Source organism: Apteryx mantelli, chromosome 2 (genome assembly GCF_036417845.1).
Source record: "Apteryx mantelli isolate bAptMan1 chromosome 2, bAptMan1.hap1, whole genome shotgun sequence".
NCBI lineage: Eukaryota > Metazoa > Chordata > Aves > Apterygiformes > Apterygidae > Apteryx > Apteryx mantelli.
This window is the reverse complement of record NC_089979.1, coordinates 66,878,769-66,894,655: the sequence shown is the minus strand read 5'-3', so window position 1 is coordinate 66,894,655 and position 15,887 is coordinate 66,878,769. Positions and strand designations below refer to the sequence as shown.

Below are 15,887 nucleotides of genomic sequence, written 5' to 3'. Positions count from 1 at the left end.
TTAGCTAGTGTTCAGTACAGGATGTTGAGTCAGACAAGTCCATCTAACAGAGTATGGCCATTCTAATTTGTTATGCTTTGGAGACCATTCTTGAATTTATGGATTCAAGTGCATATTTGTGAAAAAGGGCATTTCTCAAACCATGAAACATAGATTTTACAATGTTACTTGCAAAGAAAATACAACTGTAACCACATCCCAAAGGTTACATTCTACAATCTCAAAAGAAGCAGACACTTTTTTTTTCTCCTCTCTCCAACTTACCTATGAGGTCTGTAGGCCCAGTTCCCAAGTTTTCTCCTCTAATTGTCACTTTTGTCCATGAGATGCCCTCATTGGGAGAGATGCCAGTTACAAGCGGGGGCTGCCGTGCTCGAGACATGATGTCTTTCTTCAGTTATCGTTAGTTCACCTGTTCAGCAAGAAACAAATACAATCATTTAAAACAATAAATATATTATGTAAAAATTATAAAAAATGTTAAGCTGCTCTTATAAAATGATAAAGCAAAAACATGAATGTAAATATGAAGCAATACTCTCAAAGCTCTTTTTCCCACATATTCACCAAACAATATAATAACTACACCTTTTTTTCCACTTATTTTTTTTAAAAATATATACATCTCTAATTCTGACCTGTAAAATTAAAAAAAAATCCTAAACTTTCACAATCCTTAAGGAAACAATATACATATTCCAAATAACTGATATCAGAACTCAAATGGGCCTGTTATTCAGTCCTCTATTAGAAAGTTACTATTGTATTGCTTAGAAAATTTAGAATTGCTAAGCTGAGACTGATTACACATTTGGACTATCTCCACATCAAAAGGGGACTGACTGGCACACACATTCTCAAGTGAGGGAGTCCCCAGCACTAGTTTGTATAAAGCATCATTATGTTTATATAAGCTGAAAAAAGTAAAACATTACTTAGAGACACTACACTAACAAAGAATATTAATAAAACAAATAATATCCCAACAGGTCAACATAAATGTACACAAAGTTACTAGAGAAGCATTTCCAAGAGTTCCCTTTTGCATATGAAGCTAGAAGGCAATTCAAAACAGTTTATCTCTACAATAGAAACACCAATATGGTACCCACGTCCCACTGCCCTACATTCAATTCACTATGCAATTGATCATGAATTCCAGCTGCGTATTAGCAGTCTCCTTTGTACAGCTCTGCAAGCAGATGAAGCAGAGGAGTACAGCCTGAAGCACATTAGCTCCCACCAGCTTCTCCACATTTATAATACTTCTAGCACATAGAGCCTGCCCATAGGGACACAGGTACTACAGAAATCATAAGACAGACACAAAATAAAATTTCTTTCAAGGACTTGCATGGTAATTCCACGGCTGAATTCTTCTACTGAGACACAACAGCAACTTTAGAACTCTAAGTAAAAATCTCATGCGGAACCGTGCAAAGTGATCTACAAACAGTTTCTGATAGGAATTTATCTGCCATGAAAAGGTAATAATCAAACATAACCTATGGAAAAAAAATGTTTCTTAACCCTAAACCCCCCCCCCCCAAAGTATGATGGAAGAGTTTAGTATTCAAAAATCAGAAATGCATAAATAGAACACTTCAGTGTATACAATTTTAAAAGTTGGTCCAAAACATGTGGAATATAAGCCAAGCACCATAGCTACCTCTAACATATTTTATTTTTTTACCTGTGGATCAAGGTATATTTTCTATTTCTACCTGCAAATAACCAAGTCCACGAAACTCTGTAAAGTATCCCTAACAAAATGCTACAGTAAAATCACAGTTTCGAAGCACTTGCATTAGGAAATGCCAGAATTAAGAGAGCAAGTTATCTTTGTTTCAGCCTCTTCTGCATATCTAGAATACAGCAGTTGTAGAATCAAACACTATGCTTCTACAGAACCTCTTCACCTTTTTCAGTGTACTATAGACCTGCTGTGAGGATGAAAGAGGCTGTTACCAACAGGACTCTTGATTCATCTTCTGAAGTTAGAAGGCACACTGAAAATGAAGGTGGAAATGGGAAAGGCAGGAATAAGAAGGAAAATCTCCACACCGTCCCCCCGAACAGGATTGTCCCTGAACAGGATTCTATCTCTGTCTATACCACAGATGCAGTGGGTTGCTTATGATAAAATGCTCCAGTAACAATTTTTTCTTCTCAGTTTCTGGGTGTCCAACTTCAGATCAGAGGAGCTGAGAGCTCACAGCCACAGCTAAAGTCAGTGGGAAATGTACTCTGAACATAGGAAGTGCTATACAATGCTCTAAAACACTCCAGTCCTAAATAATGATCTCAGATACATAAACACAGTCAATCTTAACAGTCTGTTTTTCAGTTTCATGTTTAAAATAGGAATGCTACTACACATCTCAAAAGGTATTTTGAAGACAAATCCATTAATACAGAGGAGGCATTCAGATACTATGAACACCACAGAACTATTAATTTCTTCAGAGAAATTTTTGAGATTATCTTTGAAAAGTGTGCCATTAATAAGAGATGTGAATTCCTGCTGAACCAGTAGAAACTGGAAAAGTTGTAGTATGTGAGCAATACCCAGTACACAAAGGAAATCTGGTAAGAGCCTATGATAATACTCATGATGTGTGTTTGGATCTCAGTGTTTTTTGTTTTTAAACTACCAAACCCTTTGACTTCACAACATTATGAAGTATATTATGTTTTCAGTATCATATTAATTTCCCAGGTTTTCACAAACAAAATGCTGAAAAAAAAGTATTCCACAATATAGTATCATACAACTTTTAAGTCAGTATGTAAAATGCTGGAACTTTTCATATCTAACAGAGCTGGAGGAGTAATCAACAGATGTAATCTGTAACCTTGCAGAACACCACTGAAGGAGAGGAGGACAATACCAGCAGGTTACGAAGACATGAGCTGGCAGTAGTATCCAGATACAGCAGAGAAGGTTGGGCTCTGCCAGGCAGTTCCCTGTCTCCTGCTTCCTTATGCCCTACTTCTATTGCTTTCCCAGCATTGTTTTCCTCCTCGCACAGAGACAGTGCTTCTCTGCCTCATTTCAAATCTGAGACCAAGTCCTAGTTTTGCAGCCGAACTCTTTCCTGCCCCTACCCTGCCAGATTTTCCTTCTGACTTCTCATCCATAAGATCAAGGGGGGTTGTTTTGTTTTCTAATATTTTCCAATTTTCTCTTCAAATCCTGACACCTTGATAATTCCTTTCCCTTATCTCCTGTTTCTTACTCCAGTCTGCTTGTTCAGACAGACAACCTGAACTCCTATTGCTCTGCTTCCTCTCTTTAGGCAAAACCTAGGGAGCCAGTCTTCGCTCAAGATTCTCAGTCCCAGAACCACAAGGCTTGCCTAGCTCATCTGCCCTGTACAGGATTTATACGGCTTCCTTTGCTACATTACCTCGTCTGACGAAAACATGGGCAGCTCGATACAAACAAACTTCCCAGCTCCCTTTCTAAACCTAATGCTGCCTGGAGCAATCAGAAACTCAGGGAAAGTCTTGTTTATTCCTATACAATTACAAGGTGCATACACACAGAAGTTCAGACCTTCCAGAATTCGAGGTTTCCTCTGTAATCATGTGCAAAGATCAGTAGAAAAGAATCATCAGTTGCGTAATTTGCCAAGGAAAAGAAGGATAAATCACATGTATCCCTCACAGTCTTAACTACATAGTCTTTGCAGCTTTCCTCACATATCCTCAGCAGAGCTTGAAGATGCGCAACAGCTGTAGAGAACCAGTGGAGTTACATCCCCATATCCACACGTAGCCACTCTGCAGGAAGCAGCAAATGTTGCAAAAGTGGTGTTCAACAGCATCTTACTTTTGAGCAATGTTTTAACAGAGATTTATATAGAATATTAATCAGTAACACAGATGAAAAAAGTAAACTTCAGGAATTCATCAATAATATGGAGGGGAAGAACTCTTGAGGAAAAGTAGTAAAATAGAAGCTATTTTGGTGTTATTTGGTTTTCTCCCTCTCCTCCCCCCTCTCCCTCCCCCAATGTGATGATTCCCTTGCATAGCAAATATTGTTTCTTTTAAAATACCTAGGCATACAGGTAATTGGTTTGAATTAATAGTAAAACTCAGAAGTAATATTACAACATATTTTACTGGATTTGAGAAATGGGCACTGGATTGTTCTTCATGATGAGCTGAATAAACTCAATAAAAATGTTGAGCCTCCTCAAGTCTAATATTTCTTTTGAAGTATTCCCATACTTATTGCAGAATTGCTTTTCACTGGAATGAGGAGACCACAGTAAATCTCAACACATTACAAAAGCATTATGGCACTGAGATGCTCTGTTATTATAGATGACTGGAATGCTGAAAGAAACTGATTGCTATTGAAAAAAAAAAAAAAAAGTATCTCCGCTCCTTCTTCTCTTTGACAAATATGTCAATAGTCATAATGACTGAACTGCCTATTTGGAAGCAGATCCTGTATGTGCAGATTGCTGAGTGTGGTTTGAATATCTCACATGGAAAATACACCCACTACAAGTTACATTGAGACCATCCACTTGTATCACAGACAAGCATTTCTTAACCAATTTTATTTTGCTGCTAACCTTAAGTACTGCAAAGAGAAGAAGATAAACTAGCATATTACTATGACCCAAAATCAAGTTTCTAAAAAAACAATTATTTACGATTATGAAAAAATATACTAACTAGTCTAATTATGAACTCTAGTCGCAATTCTATACACTGCCCTAAACTGAAAATCTGTTACACACAGTTCATTATTCATCAGCTTTATAAATGCAATTTGAAAGAAAGAAAAAAGTCTTTTTAGGAAGTATTCCCCAAACTATGCTGCCAGACAGTGGAAAATATTTTCTGCCTATGTTGTCTTCAGAGCTTCAACTTTTTCTCCCTCTCTGCAAGTACCCCAAATTTTAAAACCCTGAAAAACACAGTGTCCTGGAGAATATGTATTATGGTAAGCATCCAGGAAGGCTTCCTCCCAGCAGCAGTTACTATTCTTTTATACATATTTATATATATTCTTTTATACATATACATAATATACATATTTTACACTTTTTTTTCCCTTAAATTCTTCTTACTGAAGACTGGTTTTTATATTGTGTAGGGGAAGTTGCATAAAGACAGTCTTTCTACACAAGACATTTTTTCTGAGGAGATAGGCTTAGTGAAGAAGTGTTCAGAAGACTCTACTCTTTCGCAATAGACAATCTTCCTTTCCACTAACAGAGGCCTCTTTCTTTCTTCACCCCCCCTTTTTTTTTAAACTTCATTTCCTCACAGTGTCTCCTCAATAGTTTAACATGAATGACATCTGTTTGCTCCCATGATCTTGCCCATATTATTCTATTATTCTGCCACAATTCTTGTTATGAAGCGCAAGGAGTTAGAAAGCCTCCGTGAAGACCACCTACGACAAAGTCATCTTGAAAAATGTCTTTAATAAACATAATCCTTGCCTTTACATGACCTTCTCAAATAAACTGCCCAATCACAAAGGTTTGGTTCCAAAAAGTCACACAGACAGTTCTGAACATTACAAGGTTGTAAAAGAGGGCCTATCTTCACTCTTTATCCTAAGAAAAGCCACTTCAAGAAAAAGCAATGAAGAAATGAAATAAGGCCCAACATAAGGAAAAATACTAGTCAAGCTGCTCTTCTGACTTTTGTAAGCCTTCAGTTGGTTTAAATTGAGAATTTTTAAATAGGTTTCACATTCAACTTTCAATGACTAGTAGAGAGGAAACACAAAGGAAATCACCACTGCCTACTACATCAGTTCTGTAAAGCAGAGTACTGCTTACTACTCTGGAAGAAATAGCAAAATATGAAGTAAGTAAAGAATAACAGTTCAGGGTTTAGGGATACTACATTGGCCAGTAATTTCATATCACAAAGTAAAACTACAAACATTATGAACTTTGGAAGAGAATTAACAACCAGATGCATCTCACAAGTTTCATCAATGAAAAAATTAGCAGTCGAGATGCTTTAAAAAGGAGTTCCTAACTTCTAAAAGACGAAAGTAAGTTGGTTGCAATGACTGAAAACTGAGTTAAGTTAGTTTTCAGCGGTACTTTGTCACAGGCACTGAACTTAAAAGATTTATTCAGAGAAGAGAGAACCAAGGTCAACAAAAGTGCCGCAGTCATCTGGCAGAGGGAATTGTAAATTGTGAAGAAGGAAGTGAAGAAAAAGCCTATTTGTCATTTCTGAGAAAATCTAAGCTATAAGCAATCTAAAAAGAACATACACATAGAATGAAAGTCTTCAGGTACCAAAGAATTTTTTGTTATCAGTCATATATGATATATATGACAGAACATATGATTTTCAAAATAATGATGCAGGTATAACTGGAACTACCAAAGCATCCTCCATGTTCAAATCTCAATATGCCTCAGATCTTGTCATTTCCTTTAAAGAGCAAACAAACCAGAAACCAGTACATTAGATAACCTTATCATACCAACATCAGAACATTAAATGTTCTCTGAATGAACAGATTTATGAAACACTCTTTTTTAAACAAATAATAAATAATCATATTCCAGAACCTAGATGATGGCCTTTTCACCTTAAACTATACAAACTTGTGCTTCTGCTAAATAAATCCAATAATTTGTGTTCACTAGAAAATGCAAAGAGTCCCCTGAGTACAACACACTACAACAGTGTCAATGAAGCAACATGGCAAATGACCCTGAGAAGGACGACAAAGCAAAAAATTTCCTACATGTTTGTATTCAAAACCGTTACAAAAATGATGAAAAACACTATTGCATCTTTTCTGTGTTTCATCTTCCCAACAATATAAATTCAGACAGACAATCTACATAAACTAAGATTTAAAAGTATCCAAAAAGCAGCACTGTGAAAATAACTGACATTTATTAACCCCTCTGGAGATCTTCAGTGCCCTAGAATTTTCACAGCCTTCAACACTGCATTAATAATACAAAGTCCATTCCTGCAAGCCTGCCAGAAAAGACTGGGAAGTGAATAAGCTAAACAATGTTGAAATTCCAAGTGATATTAAGAAACTATACATGTTTATTTAAATAATAAAAGAAGACTTGTCAATTTAAACAAGAAATGGTCACGAATCTTACATTTAGAGAAAAACAACACTCTTCAAAACATCACTAAGCTACTTATAATGAAAAGATGAACAAACACAAAAAAGGCAGTAATTTCACTGTTGCACAGAAAAAACAAAGCCTCATTTGTCTTAGTCTGTCATATCCAGCATGTTGATTCAAGCCAATATTAACACTGTCAAACATGTTAACCTACAGAACAATGTTACACGCCAAAATCAATTTCAAATTGGGAAGGTGTACAAGTTTTGAGATGAAGGGGGCAAACTACGGAGGGGGAAGACTGAGTATTAAATGACATGATGCCCTTCTCTGTTTAAAAGGGCCACTGAATATTCCAATCAGCCATGAAACCTACACTAGAGATTTTCATTTTAGGGTAGACAAGGAGTAAGTTTTGTTTTCACAATGGCTATACTTGCATATTTCATCAATATCTTAGATGTACCTTGCTGGATTAAGTAAAGCAGGACATCTTCATGGCCATATATCTTGACATAGTGAAAGCAAAATAATCACAGCACTCAGCAATATCATTAACATTTCTGAGTCACAAGGGATTAAAAGGCTGGACCCGAAGCAGATGCTGTGAAAGCACTTGGTAGAGGAGTTCAGTGCATATTTCAGACTGCACTGCAGCTGTGAGGGATTGACACCGCTAACTGTGGAATCAAGCTCAGGAGAAACTCTGGGCACAGTTCCGGCATCCGAAATAAATTTAAGTAAACAGTGTTGCTCTCTCTCATCCACCCTGTTAGCAGCCTCTCGGTTGAGCTGGAGACCACACACCCAGACCACACAGCACCAGCTGAACTCACTCGCACGCAACATCTAGAAGCTGTCACTCTGCTGAGGTATGAAGAGGAAAAAGGGGGGCAGGGGGGACGCATGCACGCGTGTGTGTGTGTGCGTGTGTGTGTGCACGCACCTGGAGAAAAGCTGCTTGTTCTCTCCTCCTATCATTACAGCTGGCTATGTTTTGTGTGGTTGGGAAGGAGGAAAAGAAGGGAGGGATAACAAAAAGACCTATAAACCTCACTAAGAAAACATACTGGTCTTGGCCTTCTGTAGTAATGATTTGCACTCCTCCTGTACTAGTTTAGTAGCTGATGAAGGGCTAACAAAGCCCATTTAACATCAATTAACCTTCTATCTATCACACGTCAAAAATAAAAAGAGATTAGCATAAATCCATTTCATTGTACATATTAAATGACAGCATCATATCAGATATGACGCACACCATTGACTTGTATATCGACATTTTTAATCCAGGAAATTTGATACATTATTTATTTGGGGGAGGGAAAAGATTCCCACAAACAACAACTAACTACAGGTGAGATTATGACATTCAAATATTGAATTTTTCCAAAAACATTCCATTGTAAAATGAAGTTTTGTCCATTAGTACCTTACGCTATAAATAAATTCAATCAAATTAATGAGGTTATGTGTAATACTGAGTTTGTGACTCACCAGCAAGAACTAAAAATAGCAAACTCTAAAAACAGATTAAAAAGGAGATTAATCTATTGTATAGATTAATAGAGTCTCTTAAAGGGGGTAGGTTTGGGGTGATTTCTTTCCGAAGATCATTTCATCTGCTGATCGTATCACCTGTTCAAACAGAAAAAGCTGAAGTAACCAGTAAAAGTACTTTAATAAAATTATTTTAGGCATAGCCTGCTTTAAAGTAAGTGTCCCCTTCCCTCCACTCTGCCACCATCAACACACATACCTCCTCCATCAAACTCATCAGCACACACCCCTATTTAACCTAATACAGATACAAAATTGAACAGTCCAGAACCAAACAGTCACATTTTCACCATGTCTCAAAATTTATTTACCTAGATAACAATCTCCATGTGCCAACTATTCAACAAGATCATCCATACTGCAATAATCCAAGCGTCAATACTAGCCCTATAAACTTGGATTAGGATATTTTTGCTGCAGAAAACCTGAAGAAAAAATTCCAAACAAACTTTCATGTCATGAAAGACAACATTTTCAAAAAGTTAGATTAGAAGTTTCATAACTTTATATGGAAAATAAATTACTTCCCCACTTGGTTAACTAAACTTACATACCGTTTTATACCAGTTAGTGGATTATCAAACACTAACTAACATATTCAATGTTACAGCACCTTCTTGATTACCAAGACTGAAGTCAAACCAACTTAAGTTTTTTGAAGGTCTGTTCTGGTCACACTGAGTTGGGTAGAGAAGAGCAACAGCTTAGAAGAATATGTAAACAAAGAAAGTCTGAACATAGATGTTCCTTCCAAAAATTTCCTCTATTTCGATTATAAATTGCATTGTAACTCTCCGGAAACTAAGTCACCTACTTGATTAGGAGCTTTTATATTTATTAGCTGATGCATCACTACAATTTAATAGCATTTTGAAGAAAAATCTTAAACAAATGAACATATATATATATATATATAAACCCTCAACTTTACACAAAAACATACTGCAGATAGTCATAAATCTTCCATTAACTTCTAAATTCTCACAAAACTAATGCTTTCCTACACCCACTTCTACCTCTGACATTCAGTAAAAGTTTGCTTCATCTAGAAGCCATTCCCCTCACTATCATCCACTTAAACCATTCATCTCTCTTCTGTTCTGAGCTTCTAAATAATTAATAACTTTCTGTATTTTTTTTTAGTTATTAGGACAATGGTAAAGAATTTTAATACCCTCATCATCCCTCCTCCCTATCCTATCTTATTCACAGGCAGAAATTAGAGAACAGCATTTCTAGCCTCAAAAACTTTCAAATATGCTTATGCAAATGCATTCAGAAAGATCCAGAAGTTCACCAAAAAATAATAATAATAATAAATCCCAATGGGGTGGCATTTTTTTTTTCCACAGAAAAGAAACAAAACAAGACACCACAGATTTTTCCTAAGCACTGTAACTATACAAATTATTCTTTATAAAAACACTATTAGACACTATATAACCACTGTAATTACACAGTATGCATGGTTGGAGTTTTAACTTTTGTGCTTGTAGGTAGGACTGCAACACTAAATTTAACCTCTGCAGTGTGATTTTTTTGGCAGCTTCTTTTGTTTCAACAATATTTAGAAGAATGAGACATGCACTTGTGTTACTGAGACTTGTATTTTTCATGTTCTCTCTTAAATACCTCTTTCTCAGCTCAGGAAAGTATTCAAGCCTTACACTATAGCATCTTTTTCTATTCATATTATCAAACACATATGCAAGTATTTCACTGTCCGACAGCCTGGGTGCACAGGTATTTTTCTAACATATTTCAGACTGTTTCTATCTTGCATACTCTCAAACTTCATTTGCAGTCATCCACCTAAAATCCCATCTCCTGTACAGAATTACCATGTTTTCAGAGTACTGAAGCTGTCTTGTGAGGAATGCAAGTTCCACTGCCTTTCATACTGATGAAAAGGAAAAATGACAAAAATACATCATCTTTCTATGTAGCTCCTTAGATTTTTGCCAAAAAAACTTCTGTTCACTTTTCCAACAAGAAGCAAGGTGCATGTGTTGAAAACACAACGAGACTGAAAGTGTTACAAGACTCACAGAATTCTAAAATACAAAATTTAAGGTTATTGCTTTTTTAATTGAGAATTTTGGGGATTACCTTTAAAAATTCTGTTTGTCCTCAATACACAAGTGGGTGTTTAAAAAGGAACTTTTGCTTAACATAACACTAAATTTATAACTGCTAAAGATTTTTCAACGCATTATGGGAACTTTCAAATACAGGGTACGTTCTTTAGGCTTCTGCACAAAGTGAAAGAAAAAATGTAAATCTAAATAAACCAAAATTCATATTGTTATCTGATTCACAGAGATTTTTGTATTGCCAGAACCTCCTCCACTGGCTAATACAGCCTAAGGTCTGCCTTTAAGAATTAAACTGAAAATCTGTAGTCCCCTTAAGGGCAACAGAAAAACAGACCCATTAAGGGCTTGTTGTCTCAGAACTTTTGATTTCCTTAAAAACAAAACAAACATAAATAGAAAGGAAATGCAGGATTTCACACCCATCTCTGGGTGTAATCAGAGCATTTTCTAATGAAAATGCTGAACATAATGTCTGCACTGATTAGTAAACACTTTTTAAAAAAAAAGGCTAGACAGATCAATTTCCTTTTGAAGAAAAAGCACTAAAAGCTTTCTAAATAATATAAAAAGTATACATAAAAACAATTTCTCCGTATATCCAAAATACAGTGGAGAGAGAGATCTTCAACTTAGTTTTGCTCAAAACATTAAATACTTAAGATTATTTTTCCTATTCAAAATTGCAACATACCAATCACACAATTAATCCTTATTTTCAGATGTTTATATAATTATTATTACTATTATTTTTAATCTGCTTCAGGTTCCTTTTCTCAGGAGATCACAAAAATGAGATTCTCCCTCCTGCCCTTTCCTCCTCCTCCACAGAATTTTGACATTGGGAGAACAAGGTGCAGACCAATTGCTTTTGAATTGAAATACAGAGACATAAGCAATAGGAAATAATTTTCAGATTAAGGTACAATTTTAGATCAGTTTTATCTCTGAATTGATACTTTATGAGCTGTAAAGACAGACCTTTGCCTTTGTATACAGTGCAAAAGGAAGATGAAATACATATCTGAAGGGACTATGTATGCACTATCTGAACATCCTTTGTCCTACAAGCACCTTTGCAAACAAGATCTCCCCCACTGCCAAGCGCCCTTTACCTCTCCCTGGGAAAAGCGACTTGGAACACAATGTTGCACACCACAGATTTATAGAAAGTACACAGTCTAAGACAGGTTAAAGAAAAGCTGAAGAGCTAATGTCTTACTTCTGCTAAAATATATTAATTTAGCTGTTCTTTCAGCAAATTTTGAACCTCCAGCTTACTTTTAAGTACAGCAGCACTTTCCACTCTTGCTGAAAAGCTCTCGTAGAAATAAATTCCCTGTTACACTTGCACTCTTCTAAGTATTATTTTCAAATCTTCACTTTGAAATGAAGTACCACTTATTTCTTCTGTGAAAGTTTTTTTTAATGTACCTTTGTTTGCATAACTAAATAGTGACATACAGCCATTCAAAATATGTGCAGGTAGTATCCATCTGAGTTTCACAGGCCTGTTTTGTGCTGTAATACAAAACTGCATATTGTTTCATGTATTCTTTAAATAGGTGTCAGTACCCATGTTTTTAAGAACAACTTTTACATCCAGCTTTCTGTTACCATCCGATTGCAATTTATATTTTTTATTTTTAATGAAGTACATTCATGGAGAAAGGCCAGAAGGAACAGAATTAAAGCAACTCAAAATTGATGTTTAGTTCCAAGTGCAATGCTTAAGACTTACTCGATTTACAACTAAATGAATAAATGCATTGAAATAAATTGATTAATTAAGGCTTAACATAACATATCTCAAAATTTTCCTCACTAAAAGAGGCCATGCCCTCTGTCTTTCTAGTCTACCCACTTAACTGCTTTAGTCCAGCTTCACTGGGAGGAGTAGCATAAGAATAAACTGCATTAATTATCAGTGGATACAGATCCTCTCTAATGGGACCTCAGGCAAACTATCAGTAGATTACATGTTACATCTTTATTGTCTGTTTTTGCCTCAAAAAGTCTCAACAGTTAGCAAAAAAAATGCTGCTTCAGAATCACAAGAAATCCTACTACTCAAAACATTAAGATCTGAATGCTACAGATTCAAAAATATTCTGTGAACATTACCCCTTGTACTGAAAATGAATGAGTTTCTCCATACAAAAAAAACACTGCTCAAAGGACAAGGTGTTGAATATCTTTAATATTTCTTGTTGTTTAAGTTAATGACTTCGAACTTAAAAGAGGTTTTTGACTGATTTCTAAAAATGTCCATTAGCTTAAGCTGCTATTTACTACTAATTCCTGATAAAGCAAATACAAAATTAAAAGAATTATCAAGTCTCTGAAAAAGTGTAATTTATTGAACCAAGAAAACAAGACAACTCTACATTATTGTACCAGAAAAAAAAAAAAAAAGACAGTACGAGTTTGATGGGTAACATGCTTTAATTAAATAGTTTCACCTCTGACACATACTAAAAAGGCTAAATTTCCCATACAGAAAAAAAAAAAAACCTTGCCATTACAATGTAGATTAATGGTATTTTCACTGAGATAAGTCACACTAGCATAAAGAAAGTCATCGCATCCTGTTTTAAGTGAATTTTAAGACAACAAAAATCCTATCTGAGTGAAAACATCATTGTCCGAGGGTGGGCATAAATCACAAAAACTGTAAACTAAGCTATCCATGGGAAAGAAAGCAGCAGCAGGGCATGTCTTTTGCTGCTTCTTGCTGGGTCAGTGCAAGTTGTGACAGACACCAAGAATCAAACAGCTTTTCTTTTTCAGGTGAGCAAGAAAATAAACCTTTTTTCCTAAGTCACAAATTTATTTACCTGCATTTTACAGAAAAAAAAGAAGCCCTTTAACTATTTTGATGACTTTATCAAAAGCAAATCCAAACCAAGAAGTTTACAGTACTGAAACACACACAAATCATTAACTGAAGAAAAAAAAAAAGAATGCTTACTTATTTTAAGAATAACCAGAAAGCCAGGGAAGTTAGAGTGAGATTACTATTTTAAACTAAATTTTAAAGTGTGGATATTCATAGTTTAGGTTTAATCTGATGCTCTGTCAGAGCTAAGATTGCTTAATACTTCATTGGCTTTCAGTTCAAAGCTTTCTAGTATACAGCTAAAAGCTGTTAATCCAACGAAGAGCAAGCAAGCTGCAGGAAATGGAAAAAGCTGGAAAAAATAAGAGAGAGGGAAAAGCTGACAAACATAGACGGTCCACTATTTTGAAAAGCAGTGAAGCTGGACAGAATGACAAGCTCTCCTTTGGAAATAGGATAGTTCCCATGCTCAGACATCCACTCCCCTTGAAAATATATCCTTTTCAGCTTCCTAATTAAAATATTGGAGAGACAGGGAGGGAAAATGCTTGGTCACCAGCTCATGGACCTTTCTGGACTGCAATGCAGTCCAAGTGAGGGAGAAATTTACACCTGGGCAGAAAGGTCAAAAAAAATAAATAAATAAAATAAAGTTGTGGAGATGATGTATCACTACCAGTTAGTTATCAATGCTAGTAATTATCTCTTGATCATTATATGCCATTTTGGTTTATTCTAACTTTCTTACTTTCTTTTTATTGTATTTGCACAAGTGCACATTTATTTTGGTGAGTAATTTCTGAAAATTTACAGTACCACTGAATGGGGAGTTAAGAAATCAGACCTTCGAATAACCAGATCTTCAGCAGTCAGACCTTGCCCCTCTCCTGCTTATTTCCTCTACTCCCCCTGCCAACACACTCGCAATAATGATTTAAGATCGTTCTAAACAAGTCTCGCTTCAGCATATAACCAAGTGGGAACAGAAGCACCTTACAGTGCTCCCGATAGACCAGGGTCAGGAATGAAACAAGGGCAAGACCCTCCGGATTACCCTCTATCCGCTAGCTTTCAGGGCCTCCCTCACAAAGCGCCTACACGGCCGAGACAGCGCGCCACCTGGCTCGAGTGTAAGCTCTCCCAGGCACCGTCCCCCAGCAAACACCGAGCTGCGAGTAAGACACCGCGGGCCCGCAGGGCAGACTCCCTGTCTCCTGTCAGCAGGCTGGGGGTGGGACAGGGGCTGCTGAAGCCGGGAAGTCACCATCTCCCTCCCTCCTTCGCCAGGCGGCTCGGTGGGGCCGCCATCCTCCCCCTGCCCCTGGCCTCAGGCAGACAAGCAGGGGCGGGCAGGTACCGGCGGAGCCCCGGGGTGGAGTAGAGCGGGGCCAGCAGATGCCTCGAGGGAGGCAGAGGAGGCCTCAAAGCGCGAGGAGGCAGCAAATAAACGACCCCCCCCCCCCCGGCCCCAACGGCCGTTACCGACAACTCCGTCCCTGCGGCAGGGGCGGAACTTGGAACGCCGCACTAGACCCGCCCGGCGGGCGCGAGCCCAACCCCCCCCCGCCGGGAAGCGGGGGAGGGGAGGAAGGCGAGGGGGAGGCCGACGGCCGGGAAACGGTCTCCGCCCCGGGAGGGGAAGAAGCCGGAGCTGCCCCGCTGAGCACCGACTCCACAGAGCCCAGCGGAGGAAGAGGGAGGCGAGAAGCCAGAGACTGTCACTCACCGGCCGCAACTGCTGCCGCCGCCGCCGCGTTTGTATCCGGCACCCGGGGCAGCTCCACTCCCAGCAGTGCCTCCGCGTCCGGCAGGCACAGGCAGCCGCTGCCGGAGAGCATCGATGGCACCCGGAGCAATCGAGGAGAAGCTCCCGCGCCCCGCCCCCTTAAAGGCGCAGACCGTGGCGGCTGCCGGCGCGGGCGTGGGGCGGTGTGTGGCAATGCAGGGCAGGGCGGCCCTGTTTCTTGCTTCTCCTGGCTGCTTCGTGTTTGAGCCTTGGCTGAGGCGGGCGTTTCCGGCCTAACCTCGCTGTGCCTGGCCGATCTCCCATTGTCCCCCAGATGGGCCAAGTTAGGCCCGCAGCTCTGTGAGACTAGGGTCTTCGCATATAGCCAAGCGCGGAGCGTATCTAGCCCTGAGCTCGTTAACACCAGTACTGCGCTGGCTGCGTGGTCCTTCCGAGTACACTTTAAGTTGCTTAGTCTCTAAAACACTAAATGGCCTGAGTTGTACAACAAGCTGGAATTTCCCTCCCATTAAATTTTATTTCAGCATGGGGAGTGATAACAAGATTTTTCATGC

The 15,887-nt window shown here is 38.1% G+C and overlaps 1 protein-coding gene across 1 annotated transcript in view; it reads right to left on the bottom strand.

The window, feature by feature from the left end:
* Positions 1-15,392, bottom strand: part of EXOC2 (exocyst complex component 2) — a 143,424-nt gene extending 128,032 nt beyond the window's left edge. The window contains exons 1-2 of the mRNA XM_013942074.2: positions 15,313-15,392; positions 265-412 (exon numbers count right to left, since the gene is read on the bottom strand). Of these exons, the coding sequence (XP_013797528.1) occupies positions 265-382 (118 nt within the window). The 5' untranslated portion in view covers positions 383-412; positions 15,313-15,392. The remainder of the gene's footprint in view (positions 1-264; positions 413-15,312) is intronic.
* Between the last annotated feature and the right edge of the window lie 495 nt (positions 15,393-15,887).